General features: G+C 31.5%; 1 protein-coding gene across 4 annotated transcripts in view; it reads left to right on the top strand.

Annotated features, from left to right (window-relative positions):
- The window catches only part of LOC127735332 (BTB/POZ domain-containing protein 16-like), a 138079-nt gene that overhangs the window by 30053 nt on the left and 84279 nt on the right, over positions 1-23747 (top strand). For 3 of the 4 annotated variants that reach the window (XM_052245488.1, XM_052245487.1, XM_052245486.1), the window contains 3 exons: positions 204-302; positions 2485-2664; positions 4500-9920. In XM_052245488.1, coding sequence (XP_052101448.1) covers positions 204-302; positions 2485-2664; positions 4500-4568 — 348 coding nt within the window. In that variant the 3' untranslated portion in view covers positions 4569-9920. Of the gene's footprint in view, positions 1-203; positions 303-2484; positions 2665-4499; positions 9921-23747 lie in introns of those variants that run through there. The other variant, XR_007998319.1, reaches the window with a different exon arrangement.

Raw genomic sequence — 23747 nt, 5'->3', positions numbered from 1 at the left:
CACTGAGGGTCAACTTTACTGCCAGTGACCTAGACTGAAGATAAAGGCCTCTTGCTGATTGCAAGCACCTTTTCAATGTAAGCTACAACTAGGTATTTTATTATCTGATCACACTGAATTTTTCTTTTTCTTTTTGTAGAAGAATAACCAAAATTAAAACTGGTAATATTCACTTTAATTTATAAATGATTATATATTTGTAGGAACCACATTATCACTCAGAAGTGTTATCCATACACGGGTTTCACTTTGAATTAAAAGCTGCTAGAAACGCTATAGGCCAATTATCTATATATATGCAGGTACGGGATGTTATATTTATAGTCATTGTAACTGCTATTATTTGTTTTAGCATTTTATTATTGTATAATAGTATATATCATTAGTGGAGCTAGTTTGCTGATGCAATGTTGTATTTCTTTTCAAACTATAGTAAATGTTTAAGTTATGAAAAAGAGAAATAGTTATTTGCATTTAACCTTCTTAAACAAATGTATTTGTATGACATGGATTGAATTGGAATAATTATTCCCTGGCACACCCAGTTGTTACTGGTCAAATATGTGAGATATTTCCATCACTTTGGATCTGTTTTCAGTTATCTTTTAGTTGACCTCTAGATGTCTTTTGATTTATGTGTGTGTGTGTGGTTGCTGTCTCAATACCCAACATGTCTGTATATACCCAATATCTACTTAAATTCTTATTTATAAATCCTTCTCTAAAACTATTTGGACAATTTGAACCAACTTGAATGTCCATTGAGTATTCTTGTTTAGATTAAAAATGGTGATTTTGCTGACCACTGGACTGAACATTTATAAATTATATAGAATATTTTGGTAAACATCTGCATTACTTGTTTTTCTTGACCAAAGATATAAAAAAAGATTCCAACTATTGCTGTTGGTATTAAATACTTTTTAAAAAAATACAATAGGTATCAGGTTTTTCACCTGTGTGAACCTAAGATGATAGACAACATTCATCTTTTATAACCCTGGCCACATTTAATATGGCCACCACTTGAAAACAGTTTTTCATGAGAAACTATTGAATCAACTCTTCAAATTTTTAATCAAACATTGCTTGGATGATCTTTACAGAATGTTTGTTCAGAATTTCTTTCGATAACAACTGAAACAACAACATATAGTGAGAAGAACCAAAGAGTAGGAATCACCAGTAGTGATTATTTTTATGCCCCACCTATGATAGTAGAGAGGCATTGTGTTTTTCTGTCTGTGCGTCCATTCTTTCATTCGTCCGTTCGTTCGTCCGTCCGTTCGTTCGTCCGTCCGTTCGTTCGTCCGTCCGTCCCACTTCAGGTTAAAAAATTTGGTCAAGGTAGTTTTTGATGAATTTGAAGTCCAATCAACTTGAAACTTAGTACACATGTTCCCTATGATATGATCTTTCTAATTTTAATGCTAAATTAGAGTTTTGATTCCAATTTCATGGTCCACTAAACATAGAAAACGATAGTGCGAGTGGGGCATCCATGTACTATGGACACATTCTTGTTTGATCTGTTTTTCTAATACTATGAGCAATAGGTCAACTATATTTGGTGTATGGAATGATTGTAAGGTGTATATGTCTGTCTGGCAATTATCATCTGATTATTTAGAGCTGTTTGCCTAATTCTTGTAGTTTAAAGGATTGGTTGGCTTGCTTGCTTTGTTTGTATAAATGTTTGCTCAAGCATTGTAAGTAAGATTGACATCTGCAATCAATAGATAGGCAGGGCTTCAGCTTGTATACATTATACTTAAATGTTATTGGATGTTAAGTATAATGCAGAGTATAATGTATACAAGCTGAAGCCTTATCTATCTATTGGTTGTAGATGTCAATCTTAATTAAATGCTTGAGCAAACATTCATACAAGAAAGCAAGCAAGCCAACCAAACTTTAAACTACAAGCATTAGGAAAACAGCTCTAAATACCTAAGATTAGTTGGACCAAATCTTAGTGAAACGAAAAAATATTACAATTCTGAGGACACGAAGAGCAGCCATTTATTATTATAAAATAGAAAATTTAAAAAAAAATAATAAAGATAGTACTTTTACATTCCCTTGATCATGTGTTTGCATTGCAGTATGTGACAAACATAGAACCTTAATTTTGACTGGAAAATATAATGGTATACAGTGTTCATGGTGTAAATTTTGAATAATTGACAATAATAAAGGGAAAAATTGTACTGTAAATTAAGAAATTATTGCGAGGTTTTTTATTAAAGCAAATAATGCGACTGGTTGAGTATCACAATAATAAGAACTTACATTCTGATATCTGATACATATATCTGTATGAAGATTTTCCTGAAATCGCAATAATTTATCTCCCATTTGTGTCCATTCTTTAAAAATTGCAATAATTAATGCATGCAATAATTTCTGAATTTACAGTATCTAATATATATAGCGAAATATAGATTCTTTGAATATGTTGATGTTGGATAAATAATTTTTCAGAGATTAAAACCTGGAGACCCAATTTTAAGTTTCCGCCAATGTGAGCGTCACACATTTTCTATTAGGACAGATCGTGAAGTTAGGTACTGTATAATGGTACAAGACTCAGGGGATGACTTAAAAACAACAGGAATAGTATCACAAAAGTTTGGATTGGGTGAGAAAGTAGGTAAAAGTGAGGTAAGTTTTGGTGTTTAAATCAAATTTATGTTTTCTATTGATTTTTATGAAACCTAAGCCTCTGTTGAAATGTTTCATCCGAATGTATCAAAATCCCATTTTACGAACAAGTTGCAATTATTGAAGTATCTATGATTATATTGGTTGTCTGCTGATATGGAAAAAAGAAGCAATGAATTTCACACTTTATATATATATAATCAGGTTTTACTGTTAAAAAGAATACGATTTAAATTTTAACACTAAAAGATTTTTAATGAATATGTTGTTACACTGTTAAAAATATTTTAAATATATTATGTATTTTGGGGCTTTTTCTCGGTTATTTTCCTTTTATACAAATGTGCTACTTAAATTCATAATCATTCCCCTAATTATCTTTAACAGTCCTGTGTACTTATTGTCATGAAAATTTGCTTTCTTTGAAAGTTGCACAAGAAAATACAAATACATATTTAAAGATTTTTAGTAGAAGTTTGATGATGTTTAATAGAAATAGGTTGTCTTTCTTCCCACTTGTTTATTTGCAAGTCGGTCAGAATAGGATAACATATTATTTTTCTTAGGTCATATTTTATCGAACTTTTTCTTTGAGAAAATCAGATATAGCAAAAAGTTACTTATTTAATTGTTCTCTTGTGAGAAGAATAAAAGTGTGAGAAAAGCGAATAAATATATTTCACCTTGATGATTTATATTTCACAGACAGAAATGGACTTCTTTACCAAATACAAATTAAATTTTATTCTTAGGAGAGAATCTCCCATGACAAAACCTGTCTTTCTTTATAGTTAGAAAATGAACAATCTATCATTACATACAAGGTTAAAATTGTCTTCATGTCTGTCTTCTTATATACTGGGCTAATTTTTTAATCAAGTTAGGTCCTTTGTAATTAATGATACTTTGTACATTGGTTTCTGAAGAACAATTTAGCTGAAAATTTTATCAAATTAACTTAAAAAGATATTTCAAGTTGAACTTATTTAACATTTATTCCGAATTATATTTTTTTCTGTTAATGATGGAAGTTGAAGGATACATATTTAGCATTGTATGTAAGTTATTGTAAGATGAGGATAACTGGAAGATTCTATTCATCTTTGATATATTGCTTTCACAACAGCTTAAACTTTGTGTTTTCAACCCTCAGGGTTTTTTATTAGTCTGGTGCTTAATCAATCAGCTTTGGGAAACATTATTTGAATGGTAAAGTGATATTAACGAAAGGAAATAAAATGTACAGGTGCTATTATTACAAAAAAATGTATATTAAAACAATTTAAAATAAATATCTGGATTGATAAGTGGCTGCTCAATGTCAAGTGGAACATATTGCATGCATATTCAGATGTTCAGAAATATAACATGGTGTTTTGATATGAACATGAAATCTCATTTGTTTTACATGACATGCTGAGCTAGAGGATTAACCTGTCAGCATTCAAAGAGAGCAGTCCATAGGAAGACATGTCAGTTTATCTGGCCATATTTTTATAACTCAAGAACTAACCAGTCTTTGGTGGTGGTCCTTAATGCCACTTTCCAATTTGAGTAGCAGCAATTGACCTTTGATAAGATCAGGGATCAAACCTGCAAAATTTAGCTCTAATAACAATAATATTTTGAAAAATTACATCTTATCAAGTATTTTTGTTTGCTGGACATTTAGACTGATGAATAGCCAATATTTGTCTGCTCAACAGAATAATTGTTGGACTGGTCGATAGTACGGCATATTTCAGAAAGTGTGCTTTAAGGCATACCTTAAACATTGTAGGTAAAAAATATCATTAAATTTTTATTTTATGCAAAATTTTCTCTTTTTTTTCCAGATATTACAGTTGGACAAGATTAGAACTCCTCTGTATATAAGTTTCTCTCTTCTGTTTCCTGCATCATGAGAAAGTTACGTTAATAGATAACAGTTTTATTATAAGACTGAGCATAACTGGATTAGTTAATCTACATATGTATACATAAATACTGAAATAAATATCATGTGGATTCATTATTTTTTGTGGATTACTCATTTTTGTGGATTTCAAGGGTAAAGATAAACTCAAATATAAGGATTCAACAATATACAAATTTATTGTAGACTTGTGTGCAGAGATTGTCAAAACCATAAAACCAAGTATCATATTTTTTCCTTGATCATCCAAAATTGGTGCCCTCAAAAATAAATGAAATTCCAGTTATAAGTCAAATTGTGAGATGTTTAACTCTTATCAAATTATTTGTAAACCAAGTTTGTGCAAAAAATTATGAAATGATAAACATTTGTATAAACACTGAATAAAAGTTTCGAAAGTTAAGTTTTTGAAGTGCCCAGAGTGTATATGTTTAATTATATCATTTCTATATGTAAGAAAATTCTCGGCAAGTACCTTATCAAACAGAATTGAATATATTGATTTTATGTAGTAAAAAGGGAGATAACACAGATGTCACCATTATAAATACATTATACTATGTTTGATAAGTCTGCTTGTTGAGTATCCATCATTATAATAGATATATATGCTTGTGATTTTCTTATAAGATGGAACATTTAACGAGGATTCTTGAAGCTACTTAATTATAAACCTTTTAATATAGGCAGAAGATATATTTTGAAACTTGAACCTTCAATTTTTTTTAATGTCTGAGTATAGATGCAAAGTTAAATCAGTTTACAGCATTTAATTTATATACATATCTAGTGTGGAATATCATGGGTTTTATTATATACTGTGATAAGTGACTGCCAGGTTTTGCTCAAAGTGCTTGTGTGTTATCGTTTTGCACATTTTAAGCTGTGATATGACACCATGTTGTTGTGATAAAATATGTTTATTTTTGTTATTGACTAGTCAATTTCTAAATTGTGTTATATTGTAAATAAAAAAGCGTTTGCTATCATGTATAAGTTTCTTGCACGAAGGGTTATTTTATTATAAAAGGATGGAATATTTCCAATTTAGTTTGTTTTTTGTTTTTCTACAAATGTTAAATATGAAATTTAAACTCATTTTCATTTTTATATGAATTAGTTCAAAACCGTGTACAGTTATGCAGAGCTTATATGTTTACATTGTCGTAGTTCTTTTATTGTTTTAAAAGTATTTTGTTAATGCAGTTCTCTTTAACTGTGATACTACAAGGTGAAAATCTTTGTTAGTACTCTAAATTGATTTATTGTTTTGATGGAAAGTTTTAGTATCTTTCCATGTATGTATGTATTTATTTAATAATTTTTTGTTTTATTTCTTTTCTATTTCTTTTATATATATTTTTTTCAATCATTTTTTTCTTCTGTTTAGTTGGAATTTAACATGTTTGTGTGTGTGTATGTATGTATGTATTTTTTTATGATAATTTTACACTATTACAGTGAAAATATTTGTTGGTAATCTTATTTGATTTTTTGTTTTGATGGAAAGTTATAAATCTTTCCATGTATGTATGTCTTTATTTATTAATTTTTCGTTTTGTTTCTTTTCTATTTCTTTTATCTATATTTTTTTCAATCATTTTTTTTCTTCTGTTTAGTTGGATTGTGTATGTATGTATGTATGTATTTTTTTATGATAATTTTACTCTTATTACAAGATCAGTTTTAAAATTTTGAAAGCTAGCTTACATTTCATGTTGTATGTATGAGACATCTGAATGAGTTTTTTTTTGTGCATACAATGAGGTCAAACTGAAACTAATCCCATTCATAAAAAAATGTCATTTAATTGTAAAAAACTATTGTCTGTTAAAAGAAAAAAATAATTCTACCCGAAACTATAGAATTTACTAACTTAGGACATATTAAAATAAGGAGATGTAGTATGATTGCCAATGAGACAACTATCCACCAAAGTTCAAATAATAGTTTTTGTTGGGTTTAAACATATTTTATTCGCTCAAATATGCAAAAGGGATGAGACAAAAGTAAATAAAACTTATGAAGTCTTCTTTGTTTTTTGGTTTTGTAATATTGAACCTTTCAGTTAGCAGTAGGATTAAACAACAGTCTGTTTGCATTTCAGAGGATAATATTTTGTCCTCAATCAGTAACAGAATAAAAAATTTGACCTGGCAATTTATCATCTGTTCACACAATCTTGCAAAACATTGTGATGAATGGTCAGTTTTTTTTTTTCTTGTAATTTCCCAGTTGGCTAATTTACAGTATAATTTTACACCCTGGATAGAAGTGGTTAAGATTGAATAGAAAACAAATGTAAAAAAGAACATTTCATAAGAGAGTAAAAAATGTGTTCTATGTTGAAGATAATTTTTTTACTGAAGAATATTGATTATGATATTATTATACCATAATTTCATGTCCATGGGGAACCCAAATCAATATTAGATGATGAACGATATTACAGTTCTAGGATTAAAAAAAATGGATGTCATCTGGTGTCAACTTTCTTAAGCACCGTTATGATTAACATAATCTTATTATCTCCTTAACAAAACTATCGTCAATTTACACATTGCAAATTGTTCATCTTGTGGGCGAAAATCAGAGAGCACATCTAATTGTGCATACTTCTTTGTTGTTATATACTAAAAAAGTGATTACTACCAGAAACAATTGAGTTACTTGGCAATTCAATCAGGTTCTACCATATAACATACTTTACGTCCTATTGAAATTATCACAAAGATTGTATGTCCCTTTAAATAGAGATTGCTTCTCTATATGAAACTTTGCCCTTTTATTTCAAATATTTCTGTCTGAGAAAACAAATTTCATTATTTTCATACACACTATTTTTATATATACAAACATAAGCACTTTTTAAACAAATTTAATTGTACTTTTATTTTATTGTTTTTCTGTAAGTTAGACTTTCAAGTGGTCTTACACTTTAGTTTGATTACTGCACTACACTTTAACTGTCAAGGATGTTTTTTCCCCACTTGAATTATTTAAATTATTGACGCAGCTGAAATCTTTTAATTATAGAAGTGACAGATGGAATTCATGTCAGGATGTAACTTGAAAAATAAAAACTACAAAAATAAGTTTTTTCAAACTGTTGTTAGAAGTTAAAGGGTTTCTTATTCTAATTTATTTCTTAAAAAGGGGGAGGGGGGGGGGGGGGGGGGGGGTATGTTGCTGTGTTTTATGTTTTTTTTATTTTTGATTTAATTTGATAGTTTTTGATAACAAAAATTTATTAGATCTATTTTTTTTTACAAAGTTAACTGTTACATCAGGATTCACAATGCATTAGTAAAACCTTTAAACAGATGCTGTGTGATTTCTACGATTTTCTTATTGTTAATACTGCTTTTTATGAATTAATGTGTTGGTTTTTTGTTTGTTTCATGCAATAACTTTATATTTTGAGGAAAATATATGACCAGTCATATGAAAAATTATTGAACAGTAATATAATAACTGCCAAAAGAAGTGGATTACTATTTTGAAAATATGCAACTCTGCTTTGACGTTATTAACGTTCACTTAAGTAATGTATAAGATTAAAAAAAAAAACAGAGGACAAAAAATATCCCATTTATTCTTTTGGCAAAGTGTATTTTTGAAAATTCGTAATAAATACAAAAAAAGATCAACATTTTCTGAATGAATATTATCAAAACCGTTGTAAAATTGTCAGATCATTTTAATCATTTGTTTTTCTGTAATGATCGTACTTATCTTTCGTGTAAAGATATTTGGAGGTACAGTATAAAAAATAAGATTAAATTAAACTTTTGATTACATTATTTACTTACTTCAACCAAATGGTCTATGTTTCCTGTTAATCATTTTGAACGAAGAGGAATGTTGTTGTTTTTAAAAAAGTCTTAAAATCTTGTGATAATGTCTGCATTTATATATTAATTGTTATTATTATATAACCTACAGTCTAGTTAAGTTTTATTTCATTTTACAAAACGAATCTGTATACATCACAATAATTATCTGCACTTTTTTGTTATGTATTAAAGTCAACACTTTTATTTATTTTATATTTTTGGTGAAAATATCTAATATTTATTGACAATTTGCACTCAATATCTTGTATTCAGAGTGCTTTCTTTTTTTTTTTTTATTTCAAAATAGAAATAATTGATCACAATTTGAAAAAAAAACATTATTTGATGTTATCTTTTCATGTTATGTTTTCCATTTAAGATAATTTTGAATTGAATTGTTGAATGGTCATTAATGAAATGATATTTAATCAAGAACAAAAAATGAATCACCTGTATTTTACATTCTTCTACACATATCTTTTTGCACAAATAAAAGCTTTTAATTGTGATGTACTGTAGCTAATACTAGACAAGTTTTACTGTAATTGCATAAACTCTCCAGTTTTTATACAGTCCTGTGGATTCATTATTTTATTTGTGGGGAACCAATGTTTTTTTGATTTTATGGACATAGGTAAACCAGAAGTTAAAGTGTTCAACCAAGTACAAATGGATTGAAAAATCATGTATTCACGAACATTCACTTTTTCTTCATCCACAAAAATTGATACCCAGGAAAAAAATATATCCACAGTATACTATATTTGAAATTTGACAGTAACTTATTTAGTTGAGTACATTGTCTGTCAATATGGGTACACTGTAAGACAGGACAAAATGTTATGACCTTAGGGAAAATTCAGCCATATATTTATTTTTATATACAAACGGTTTATTTTAAAGTTGAACTAAATTTGCTATAAAGTGCCATGTATGTAAATGTTTCAGTTTAAAAGCCATTTAGATATATCTTGATTTTAAAATATTTAATCAAAAGTTGTTGAGGCAATAAACTTATTTTATGCATTAGTGTTTTATTATTGCATAAAAGAAAAAAGTCATTAAATTTGATACTGTTTTGCGAATTGATATAAAAATGCAATGAAATATTAATCACTATGTGATATTTACTTTTACACAGTAACGTTGATAAATTTAGAAAATATTTTAAATTTTCAAATAGAAACACCTCGAAAACTTATATTTCTACATTCACTCATAAAACCTTTAAAATAACACTTCCTATTCTATGTGGTATCATATCATATAAGAAAAAAATATACTTTTTTATAGACACATATTTTTATAAAGATGAACTCCCATGTTTTTGCTCTTTTTGTAAGTTGATAACATATTTACAATCATTCAGCATTTTGCTTATACATAGCTGTGATAAAACCTTATTTATTTTTTGTATGATTTCAGATCAGTATTTTCAAATTTGCTGTGATATTACCTATATTTTATGTGCTTCTTCCTGTTGAATAAAATAAATATTACTTTAATTAAGTTTTTTTTATCAGTTGTTGATTAACTGAAAAGTTGTAGGAAGACGAAATTATGATAAACTTGAAAATACCCATATAACATCTCCTCTTTATGTCACACAGATCACTTGCAACAGACAGACTATACATTGAATGGATCTTTGTTTATGATATGCTGAATGTATTCTAGGCTTCAAGCCATCAACACTTCAGTTTCCTGACAATATCTTTTGAGTCATAAACAATATCTAGATCAAACTTGGTTTGATAATTCCAATTTCTCATGGGGTTAGACAACCCATATTGATTTTGAAATTAAAGGTCAAGGTATAAGCAGCAATTGATAGGCTGAAATTCGGTCAAAACTTTGATTCCAAATGATATCATTTGAACCACATATTTAACATCCACAAAAAATTACAGTTTAGATCTTATATTATGCTTCACTAACCCTATGAAAGCACCAGGTTGACCATCTCAGGCGTAAAACTAATACTGTCAATAGAAAATGACATACAGTAAGCCAAATCTTCTTCCAATGATGGCAACCACCACTGCCTAGCAAATCTAACCAGAAAACAAATCTGAAACAGGCCAGCTGATATCAATATTTGAGGAAAATAATAATTTGTGGCTCCCATTTATAACTATAGTTTTGGCCTAAAGTATGACATCTGTTGATACTATAATGAAAACAGTATCCAAGACTCAATGACATTCAACTTGTGTTTTTTTAAGTTTGTGTGAACTGAACTGAATATTTTAAATTTTGATATATAGTTCTATAGTGTTAATTTCAAAACATTGTTTTAGTATTGCTCAAATTAAAATTGTTTGAAGACCAACATCTTTACAACTTTAAAAACGAAAGAAGTTAAGTCCAAGGTAAAGAAATTAACAGGACAGTGATCTACAATACATTTTGAATGTTTCATAAAAAAGTATCTCGATTGCTAACTTCAATGCACATGTGGTCACAGGGGTGGATTCAGGTGGGGGCGTGGCGGGCATGCGCTCCCCTAAAATTTGCAAAGCATGGGTTGTCCTCAGCTTAATAAAGAATATTTCGATAATTTTACCTAAAAAAAAAATTCGCCTCCCTCTGCCAGGCGAAAATTTAAGTTTGCACCCCCCTAACCTAAAATCCTGGATCCGCCCCTGTGTCATTCAAAAGTATTTCAACCTTCATGTAAGTGAAAACTGTAGCAATATACTTCTTTTCTTTCGTTGTAGGCTTTGTTGCACATTTAGAATGCATTTAAACTTTTTGTGTGATAAAAGATGAATGTTGTATAAAAGCAGGTATGCATAGTTCATCTGCATTGGGTTGTAACAAACATTGGTAAAGTTGAAATCCTACATACTTCAAACCTTCATACTTATGTTTCATAGAATTTTTTTGTGGTACCCGTTTTTCATGTATGAACCTTGATCTTATTTATTCTTGATTGGTATCTGAATCCACTGTTTCAATTATTCATGACCTTATCATGATCTTGGCTCCATTGCCTATAGATTATCAGCTTTGTTGACCAGTTAACCTTGATTGTTTTTCTGTGATTGAATTCGATTAGTTTAATGTACATATAACTGCATTAGGATTTCTTTCATTAATCAGTTGTGCAGGATATTACACCCTATACGAGATTGTTATTAGATGTTGATCTCCTTATACAATTTTAAGCTCACCTGGCCAAAAGGGCCAAGTGAGCTTTTCTCATCACTTGTCGTCCGTCGTTCGTCGGCGTCCGTCGTCGTCGTCTGTTAACTTTTACAAAAATCTTCTTCTCTAAAACTATGGAGCCAAATTTAACCAAACTTGGCCACAATCATCATTGGGGTATCTAGTTAACAAAATGTGTCCGACGACCCCGTCTGCCAACAAAGATGGCCGACATGGCTAAAAATAGAACATAGGGGAAAAATGCAAGTTATGTCTATTATTTTGAAAACCGTTATAAATAGAGAAAATCTGACAGAAGCAAAAATGTTCAAAATGTTGAGTTCAACCAATATTGTCCATATACGTCAAAACTGTCAGACAAACTTCTTATAGGAGCTATTGCCCTTAAATGACAAATTTTACCATTTTTTTTTTCATTTTTGCCTATTATGATAAAAATTATAATAGATAGAAACTTTAAAATGCAAAAATGATCAGCAAGACAAGTTCTACAAATAAGTCTGCATGGTCGAAATCGTCAATCCACTCCTTATTAGAGTTATTGCCCGTTGATAACAATTTTTTACCATTTTTTTTTTTTGGCGTTTTTGCCTTATATCTTAAAAATTATAATAAATAGATATAAACTTAAATAAGCAAAAATGATCAGCAAGATAAGATCTACAATTAAATCGTCCGACGACTCCTTATTGGAGTTATTGCCCTAAAATGCCGATTTTTACCATTTTTTGCGTTTTGCCTTATATGATAAAAGTCATAACAGATAAATAGACACTTTAAATCACAAAAATGATCAGCAAGGCAAGATCTACTAACAAGTCAAATTTTGCTTATATAGTTAGTAAACTGTCAGTCTTTGTAGGAGTGATTGCTTAAATGAGGTTTTTTTTACCCTCTTTTGTGTTTTGAGTAAAAACTAAAGAAGACAGAGAGAAATTAAACAGACTTAATGATCAGCAATACAAGATCAATAAAAACAGAGATGTTTGTCATGAATTCTATTCTCGTCTAGTGTTGGAGAGTGTCCTTTGTTGAATATGCACATAGACCAAGGTGAGCGACACAGGCTCTTTGGAGCCTCTAGTTTTTAAAGCAGAAACTTTTACCTGTAATGTTGATGCTGACAATTTGTACCAAGAACACAATTATCTATAAGAAGCTCGAAGTTTGGATTACAAAAAATGGAACATCCAATGGTGAAGTAAAAACAAAAAAAGTCATGTGCAGCCAAAAAAGTTAAACAAAAAACGTCATGTGCAGCCAAAAAAGTTAAACAAAAAACGTCATGTGCAGCCAAAAAAGTTAAACAAAACGTCATGTGCAGCCAAAAAAGTTAAACAAAAAACGTCATGTGCAGCCAAAAAAGTTAAACAAAAAACGTCATGTGCAGCCAAAAACGTTAAAACAAAAAACGTCATGTGCAGCCAAAAAAGTTAAAACAAAAAACGTCATGTGCAGCCAAAAAAGTTAAACAAAAAACGTCATGTGCAGCCAAAAAAGTTAAACAAAAAACGTCATGTGCAGCCAAAAAAGTTTAACAAAAGTCTGTTAAACTGTCGCATATGTTTTGTTTGGATAGCGAGATACATTTATGTCCGGGTTATGTGACAGACGGGCGAGCAGCCGGACGTGGATAAGAGGGTACCTTTGTTTGTTATCTACTCCTCGTACACTGTGAAACCCTTATCCCTCAAAATTTACAGATGGGTTTGAACAATTATTGAAGTTGTGCACCTTTTATTGGAGAATTGCTTGAGCAATTTTTCCAGACTGTGGAACAAACTTTTAATAGACGGTACCAATTTTGTGTAATCAACCTAGGACTATTATACTAACTCTAGTATAATAGGCCCAGAATCAATACATGTTGCTGTTTTCAATTCAGATTCATGAAATTGCATGTACAGGTTGTACACTGACATATTGAAATTGAGCAACTGAACTGCTATTAAAGAATGATTTGAAGAATTTTGGGAATGTATCAAGTTTTTCAAAAGACGTTACCAGTTTGTGTTATCGACATAACTCCTCTTGCAGATCGTTGTGCAACCAGCCAGTCATTTGAGTATGGTTCATTTTTAACATCCGACATGACCTTCGTTCCTCTCTTGAGACATACGATTGAATGGCCGATTCATTTTTTCCGAATATTTTTGATTGATGATCGTCCTTATTTCGATCTTTGGTTGATTTATCTTAACTCGGTATTGACACGTGGTTGTTTTCAGCATGATAGGGTTTGTGTTTACAGTATTAGAGATGTCAATCAACTATTTCTATATCTTTTATTTAATTAGTGAAGTAATTTCTCTTTGCAACATTTTATTATGCCTACTTCCTTCAAGGACAGAGAAATGTTTTCAGAGGAAAAAACATACAAATGTATCCATCAACAATACGAGTAAATTTTCTTTCGTGGGATTTTTAGCGTTCACCTAAATCTGCTTTAAGTCTGAGTGGCTTTGAAAATATATACGTTCATTTGCTTAATATTTTATCTTATTAATTGTTTGTAAAGTGTTTGTTTTATTTTCATAAAATAGTCACCCAATGAAAAGAGTTGTATAACATTTTTATGGTACGTGTGAACGATTTATGTCAATAGCTTGTTGCGTTTATCATATTAAAATAATTATTATGAAAACAATTCCCTGAAATTTTGCAGTAATCATGAAAGAGTTAATCAAGTCTGCTAAATTAAGAGAACTCTTATTTTCAAGAGAATAGAAGGATGGCTGATTGGATTTGCCTATCCATTTAAGATCAAATAAACTCCATTTCCACAGATTTCCCTTCGGCTTTTTATCCTATATGGCCTTCGGAGCTTCCAGCCAACATCCTTTTTAATACAAAAAAAGGATGGTTCTTTTACAGAGCATTCAAAAAATAAACGATACAATATAATATATGCAGAGGTTGTATTTTCCTCCCCCATGATACATGTAATGTCTCATCATTCAGGGTTGTTTTCTGGAAGTTAAAACATTTGCACAGCCCACATACCATGTCGACGAACACCAGTCAAATGGAAGCTATCACGAAATAAGACTGGTACCCGGTCGCGGTTTGATAAGCTTGACTTTTAATATTCCTAGGTCGACTTCGTCGTTAACTACAGTACAGGGAGCTTGGTCAGAGCCAAAAGTCACGAATACAGTCAAATATAGGCCCGTATCCGATCTATCCACTCGTCTTCGGGCTTACACACAATCTAAACAGCGTATGCAAATCAACAGTAGATATTAAATGGTACACATACTGTACGCTGTTGAAAGGATTGCTGTAATCCCTTGATCAGTTAATGACTGATAAACGAACACTCAATGTATAGATTGGTGTTGTATAAAATCATGTCCGATTTTGTTTTGTGGTCAGGTTAACTTTTGCATAAGTTGGCTTAGAACCCCAAACAAATGATTTACTGGTACTTATTAATGTTTGCGTAACATCCAGCAAAAATATTACATTCGTATTCAGGGTGAAAACAAATTTAACAAATCAATAATCTAGATTTTGACAAGTTTGCCAAAGTTAAATGTCACAAGTTGACCAAAGTTAAATTTTGAAAAGTTGGTCAAATGGAGATAAGGATGAAGACGCAGGACTGCATAGGAAATACAGTACACTAGGTGATTATCGAAATGGGTCACATGGCTACGGATCCCTCGAGAATTTCTCAATCACAGGGAATTGGAATTCACACTCCCATTCTGACCGGAAGTAGTTGTGTACATATAGACCCCAAACAGCCTAACGGACGCTCCTTGGCCCGGCGGAAGGAGTCTAGGTGATTTCATGTCTTTACCCCCGTAACTGTGTTAGTAGACCTGATGGTATTATTTGATATCTAGTAGAAGCTTTTGGGCAGTTGGAAGTAGAAAATATATACCCATAAATGTATCCATTTCCTAATTTTAGCTAACTCTCTACTAAAATTTACGACTAAAGAGGCAATTTTTGGTTTTCTATTGTTCATTTGTACTTTATTATACATTGATATGTTCCTTTGGTCCTATTTTTAGGTGTTTATATTTCCCCAACTCGTTCGCTATATATATGACCGTGTTTGTAGTGACATTTTTCAAATTAACGTAATCTTTGTATAACCGGTAAATTGTTTAAAAATTCTGAGATTTCGTTACATCAATTACTAAAACCTTTACTAAATTATTGCTTAGATCCAAAGAACTTGTTTGGAAATATATCTGTACATGTAGAAATCTTAACCAAACTAGATACCGGTATCAAATCCTAATTTGAAGGTGATTTTGTTATAGAGCCGGTAAATTTAGATACGATCCATAGGAATAGATTTATTCTGAAATGTAGTCAAAAGTAAAATAACAAATATACCGAACTCCAAGGGAATTCAAAACGGAAAGTTCTTTATAAAATGGCAAAATCAAAAGCTCAATCACATCAAACGAGTCTTATTCCTGACTTTGTACCTAATGTAAAAAATGATGGATTAAACCTGGTTTTATAGCTAGCTAAACCTCTCACTTGTATGAAAGTTGCATAGAAATTCCATTATATTGACAAAAGTGTGTGATCAAAACAAAAGACATAATTGGTAAAAGTGTCAAAAATTGTGGTACAGCAGTCAACATTGTAATATGATCTTAGTCACCATAAAAAAACAACCACTTCAACAAAGAAAAATAAAATTGCAGACAAAGCACACAAGCAAGAACGAAAGACAAGAATACAAAACCGACCACAGCGCAACAACACAGCGGCGGAACGTACAAGCACCGAGCCACGCCAAAAGTACATTACCAAAAAATGGACCAAATAGTAAAGGCTAAAAATGTACAAGGACAAACAAAAGGAACACCACAACACGTAATTAAGATGACAAACAACGTCAGCACTCAGAACCCACACTCAAGACCATCATTCATCACCTGCGAAACTGATACGGAATACCCATCAGCAAGGTCCTGGCATCTTCCAATGGACCTCCACAGAAAATGGACGAGACACTCTCTGACACAATCCTGGCCCATCAACCTTCCTCCCAGACACTGGTGACGCCTTACGAAGCCCGAGCAGCAGCTGCAAGCCCCCGAACACCAAACGAGCTGGAAAACGAATATCCCACACACAGGCGAAGCCGGTATACCGCTGCCAAGGTGGGGAAATTTATAATTTCAAAATTTAAATCGTCTCGCTTGTTATAGATTCTGGTACTGAGATGACCGCTTATGTCAAATTCAAGGTATAAGTCTAAAAATGAGGCAGAGGAAGACGTGTCTGTTGTTCCTTTAATGTCTAGCTCTGGGTGATATATTAATTAAATGCAATCAGAAAAGATTGGATTGTTAATGAAAAAAACATCATCAATATATCTGAATGTGAAATTAAATGATCTGACCTCTTTGATCCCCCTGTTTTTGACAGGAACCCCGACTCATATGAAAACAAGAAGAGGTCGGCAAGGAGAGGCGCACAGTTCGTTCCCATTGGAATGCCGACAATTTGTTGAAAATGTCTACCTCCAAATTCAACAAACATGTTGTAAATTAGAAATTCCAGCATACTGATCACTTGTTCCTCTGTGTAGCATGTTTTACCATTTTGTTCACTATTAACAAAATATGCCGTATGGTATCCCAAAGTAATGAATTTATAGCGCATGTTACCATTTCCATAGCGAAAAGCACAATGGCCCATTTCTCCTAGACGAGTTTTCAATTTCACATGGGGAATGGTGGTATACAGGGTTGAAATTTAACTCTTTAGTAGGATATTTGCATATTGTCTACATCGGTATTTACATCGACGTTGGTTTTAATAATTCAAAATCCAACTTAACATGTATGGCTATACAATTATTGACACTATTGGTCCTCCATCCTTGATATCGATATTATCATATCGCATTGCATAATTTCTCAGACGGATCATGAAGTCTTTACACTTCCATTAGTTGTGTACTTATTAAAATTTATGTCTTGGGATATATGGTTTATTTATTAGTTGAGATTGGTTTGAACTAGCTTTTAATAACTGCTAGATACATACCTAATTAGTTTTTTGTGTTGTTTTTTTTTTTGCCGATCTGATGAGTTAAGTCTTGAGACAGTTTACTAGTATTCTTATGTTGCGCTATAACACCACTGTTCTAGGTAATTAAGGAGAGGATTAAACATTCACAAATATGTTAACTCCGGCACATATTTTATGTGCTTTGACTAAGTAAGAGTCTGTAATTCAGTGATTGTCATTTCCTTTCATCTTCATTTAACTTGAATTTTACAAATTCGTGCATTTGTAGATTATTTGGTTCGTTATTGGTTTATTTTCAGTGCATTAAGTAAACATTGTTTCATTAATTTTAGAAAATTGTGACGTTGGTAAAATGTCAATTATACCTTCTAAAGAATTAGCCATCTACGAAAGCCACAAAATAATCTACACATCAGTGTGTATCTAATTCTAGATACCAGGCATATTTAAATAAGGTTTTGTCCCTCATAATTATGTACGCGAGATTGCTCTAATTATAATTTTCTATATAATTTGACAGAAACTTTAACAAAATTCCTGTAGGCACATTTCTCTTAATCGTTCATGATTATATTGATTCAGCAGGACAAAATTTCTTTCTTTGCTTCAGAACAATCAACAATTGTAATCAAAAGTTTAAATTTACCACAAAGATTACAGGAAGATGCTGTTTTTTTTTTATATTAGGGTCGTCGAAGAAAATAAGTTTACTTTCAATCATTCAGTAACTGTATAAATATGAAATGCCTTCGTTGTTTCCTGTTTTATGGCCAGCGTAGAAACAACCACCTTGCTTTAGTTAGGGGAAAATGATACATATTTAGTAAGTTCTTTGAAGCTGACATAATTAAAATCGTCGATACTAGTATTTAATTGATGATATATTTTTGACTTTTGTTCATCTTTGTTTAATCAACAGTCGAAATTCCTATGTGACAAAAAAATGTGATCTTCTCATTCAATTGTTCCTATATTCAAATGAGACAGACATCTTACAAGGGTTTCTTATTCATTTACTTCACCAGTATTCATACAGGAATTTCTTTTAAAAATGAAAGGAAGCTAGCGTTGCCTATGAACTTCACGGTCCGCGATGTAGATGATGAAAGTCCTCTCACTAAATAATTCAAAGTTATGATGACTATGTTGATCGCATCTATCCCGTTGGTCTTGAAATTTGTATATATATATATAAATATATATTGGCCATTCCGTTAATGAAATAAAGTTGTATTAATCTCACAATCTTTCTCCAAGTTATTAATTAGAAATACTTGTGTAGATAGATGCGAAGTCAAATTGTTCATACTATTGCAAGAGTAGATAAACTTTGATTGTGTAGCATACTCTCACAGTTCTTTGGGATATTTTTGAAATCTCATTTCATGCGCACATCGCCTCTGGAATAAGTAGTTTCACTGTTACGATGAAGCCTAGTTATGCTACCTGATTGAAAAGAGGTTTGTAATTTGAAAAGCGGTCTAGTGGAACATTTATCAGACCCACCAGATATAAAGTTGTTTGTGAGGACAATATGGAAATTTGTGTATGCAGCGGAGTGGGGGTAAACTCTCCTCCTATGTTCTCTTAAAATCTCAAAGGAACATAAACAGACATATGATCACCGCTTTTGACAGTATCGCTACAAAATATATTCTAAGCAAATTGTCAATACCAATCCCCTCAACAAGCAGTTTACAATGTGATTTATACACACACAAAACCGATAATTATTGTTTTGGGTGCTGTCTCCGGGGACAACAACCTACTTATTATGGACAGAAGACAAGTGTTAAGCAACATCTGGCTCTTTGAAGATAGTTGTAGCATGGGTGTTCTTAGTTTTTGTTTTGTTTTTGTAATTTGTACCAACGTTCTTGCAGCTTAGTCCATTCATATGTTTTTACTCATTATGTCAATTTGCATAATCGTTGACAGAAATATTCGAATTCTAAAGAACAATCGTGCAGCTCATGTATTTTAAGCATATATCTCGAAGTTTGGTACGATATTCCATGACTGATAGAGGGTTGTGTCTTACAAGGAATTCACTGAACGAAGGGTTAATAATGGTGAGGCTGAAATCATCTATTCGAATATGTTATAGAAGTCTCTTAACTTTGTTGACCGTTAAGTAATAATAGATGACCATGGATATGGTCAAATTGTAGTATCTACAAACCCGTCCTAGTTTCCTCGTTAATGAAACACGACATTCCTGAATAAGAATTATCACCGGATCTTTACTTGCCATGAGTAACAAAGGAATTCTTAAACCTTCCGAAGAACTTGAGTTACTTGCATTTAAACGATTTCTGAAATGAGATTTGTTCGAAATATGGATCAAAAGAAAATAAATTTTCTTCTATAAAAAAAGTAAAAAAAACATGTGTTAAAATAGTAGGTCTGCATTTTTATGCACCACCTGTCCTAAGTCAGGAGCCTGTTGTTCAGTGGTTGTTCGTTTGTTGGTGTGGTTCATAGGTGTTTCTCGTTTCTCGTTTTTTAAATAGATTAGACCGTTGGTTTTCCTGTTTGAATTGTTTTACACTAGTCATTTTGGGGCCCTTTATAGCTTGCTGTTCGGTGTGAGCCAAGGCTCCGTGTTGAAGGCCGTACTTTGACCTATAATTGTTAACTTTTTATACATTGTGACTTAGATGGAGAGTTGTCTCATTGGTTGGCACTCATACCACATCTTCTTATTCATATTGATGTTATGTATAGGAGGAAACATTATTATGTACGGGACATACACGTACATTAACGAAAATTATTCATTTTCAGGAACAAATTACAAGATAAAATATACAAAAAACAAGAAAGCACTTGATATACTATCAGATTATAACACGACATTTTTCAATCAGATGTATAATAAGTCATGGGTTATGATACTGTGTCCATCAACAGCGGCTGGGGGAAAGACCGAAAACACATCTGGCATGGCAAATGGCATCCAATGATCTTTTGGGGAGATACTTCCACAAAAGAAAAGAGATCACTGCATCAACATGTTTTATTTTTAGAATATCAATGACAATGTACAATTTAAACTACAAATTAACAGCATGATAGGAAAGGGATAACGTTTTATTATATTCAAGAGATATTGATTAAAACGTGTAATACTTAAACCTACCCACAGTTTTTTTAAAAGGTTTCAAACTCATATCTTTGTACTGAAATAAACGAATTAAATTGGCAAAATAGATTTAACTTTGCGACGCTTTTATAGGTCATGGGAGGATAGAGTGCTCATAAATATTCTAACCCTGCCACATTCCTAATTTGCCTGTCCAAAGTTAGGAGCCTCCAGTTCACTGGTTGTCGTAAGTTGGTGTTGCTAATTTTTGTTTCTCATTTATTGTTTAACATACGTCTGGTTCTCACTTAAATTGTTTCACACGTTTTCATGCCGGAAACCAATATTGTAACGATCTGGCACCAAGATTTTTTTTCAAAATGAGCCCAAAGCAATTTAGCGGTTGGGCCGGGAATACAAATTACGCAATACTCAATTATAAATCTTTAAAGTCAAAACATCGTATCAAATTCGATTCGCATTTATCATGGTACATTTAAATTTCATAGGAAGTGAAGAAAACACCTGGTTCCGTATCTCCAATTATATAAAAGACATATTCTGTAGTCAATACTAAAATAGCATGGCTTTAAGTATATCAAATTACGTTTAGAATAGAAACAAACACATCTAAAATAGTAAAAAATGGTATTTATAGAGATGATAAGAATATATCGGACATCAATTAGACCTAACATAACTCTAAAAGAGTATTGTGTCGTAAACAAGTACATGTGAAAACAACAAGGTTTCCATTTCTGTCACCATAACGACAGAAATTATTTCCTGTAGATTCATCAAATGCAGAAAACAAAGCAATTATGTAATTGAAGATTTTGTTTGACAAATATTTTATTTGACTTTAGGGAAAGGCATGGATGAAATGTTGTTGAATAATGATGTGTTCCGTATGGAATTTTCTTTCAAAAGAACATATCAAACATTTTATAATGCCATTGCTGAATTGATTTTAACATCAGACATCTTTTGAATTTTTAACATTTTAACCTCGAGGATTATCGTCTAATACAATAACATTTGTTAAAAATCTGTTTCCGCCTAATGTCAATATTTTCTAGAGCAGAATTGCGTAGTTAATAGTGCTTTGGAGTTGCATCTACACTATATGAGTGTCTGGATGGGGTTTACAGAAAGAGAATACTGGGAAAAAAGTGCAGAATAAGGGCAAAATTTGTTTATAAAGAATAGAGAAAAATAGACCAAAATATTAAAAAAGAATAGAGACAAATGGAATGGAAAACATAAAGAATGGAAAAAAAGCCCAAGATAATCAAATATACATACATGAAGACCACCTTGTTATGACCCTCGTGAATATAGATGAGATATTTTACAGTTTCCGTTCCTTGTTTATTTGTTGGTTTCTACTTGTTATATTTCATTGCATAATATTTTATTGGTGGATTTGAAGACTTCGGTGATAATTCGTCGATTTTCACCTGTTTTATTACATACATGTACAGACAAGTCATTGTAAGTTGTCGCCTTTCGTTTAGGAAATTGATATGAGTAAAAGAAACCCCTGTTAAATTTGGAAATAAAATATTCTCTTCAATTTGGCATCATATATAGATGATTTGGGGTTAATCGATCAATCGTTTTTGGTTGTTTTCGAGTGAGATTTTTGAATTGCTCTCTAATATATCTCATTTTAGTCTTTTAGACGGTCCCGTCTTATGATAAAATACAGTTTGATTTTGGTTTCAAACAGACGTTCTGGTAAATTTTGTAAGATTTTTGGATATTCGATTAATTTGACCACAAGCGAAACAAATCTCCCGGCTACGTCATGTCGCGGACTGTGCTGTCTTTTGTATATTAGGAGTATAATTTGCCCTTTTAAGTATTCCATATGATCATCAAAGCGATTATAATTAAGGAAATAAAAGAAATTCAGAGATCAAGGACCGAAATAATTTAGTTAGTTTGACAATCGTAAATACAAATAAACAACCCATTCTCCATTTGGAACTTTTGTTCCTCAAAAAGGGAAAATAACACATATAAGTTTTATAGGATGTATAATAACCGAAACAGCTGAAGAGCTATATATATATGACCAACAAAAGGATATAAGAATAATAGCCAAATCCATCTAAAGTCAATTTTGCCTCAGGGAATCTAAACCTTAGTTTCTTAATAATTTATCAATTTGTAAACGGACAGTTTAAGTAAGATATGTTATAAACCATGTCAGTACCGAAATACTGACTACTACTGACTGAGCTGATGATACCATCGGGGACTGATAGTTCACCAGCAGCGGTATCGACCAAGTGCTGTAAAAATGAAAATAACGCTTTATAAATTTTATGCGTCCTCAGCGCTTTTCTGGATTTATCTTCATCAGGAAAACTCAAAGTCGAATATTTTGAAAGCCAAGGATGTATAAGAATTGAAACAGTCGAAAAGCTGTATGACCAAAATAAACTCGTCATACATAAAGGACCTAAAACTAATAGCCAAATCTATCAATACTCTTCAACTTCGTACTGTATTTAGTCTTTTTTAAAACATTTTTTATTTGAGCGTAACTAATGAGTCTTTTGGATATGAAACGCTCGTCTGGCGTACAAAAATTATAAGCTTGGTATACTATTACACGGGTGTTTAACGACCTTGACAACCCATGGGTTTCGTACGGTAGATATGCTTTGTATTTCTGATGAGGTTTTTTCTATAGAGCACAGTTTGCAAACCAACTCCACTGTTCAAATGTAAAACTTAGTTATTTAATATACGATGGGGTTGAAATTGGCTTTAAAACAGTGCAGTTTTTTTTTAATGGAAAAAGGTGTTCATATTAACAAACAATCTAATCAAATAATTTGTCTATACCTTTTCACAAAATGAGACTTAGATAATGTGATAAAAAGTAAATTAAAAGATGTATTAACTATAACCCGGTACGCATACATAATATTTCCAAATATTTTGTATAACGATCGATAGATATACTAAACTTATTTGTTGCTTTAGCATGGATCGGGTCGTTTGTTTTCTGGATTTGATTGTTTTGCATTCTGTCACTATGGTGACTATT

This window comes from Mytilus californianus, unplaced genomic scaffold (assembly GCF_021869535.1).
Source record: "Mytilus californianus isolate M0D057914Y unplaced genomic scaffold, xbMytCali1.0.p SCAF_3, whole genome shotgun sequence".
NCBI classification, from domain to species: domain Eukaryota; kingdom Metazoa; phylum Mollusca; class Bivalvia; order Mytilida; family Mytilidae; genus Mytilus; species Mytilus californianus.
This window is presented reverse-complemented; position numbering and strand designations above follow the sequence as displayed.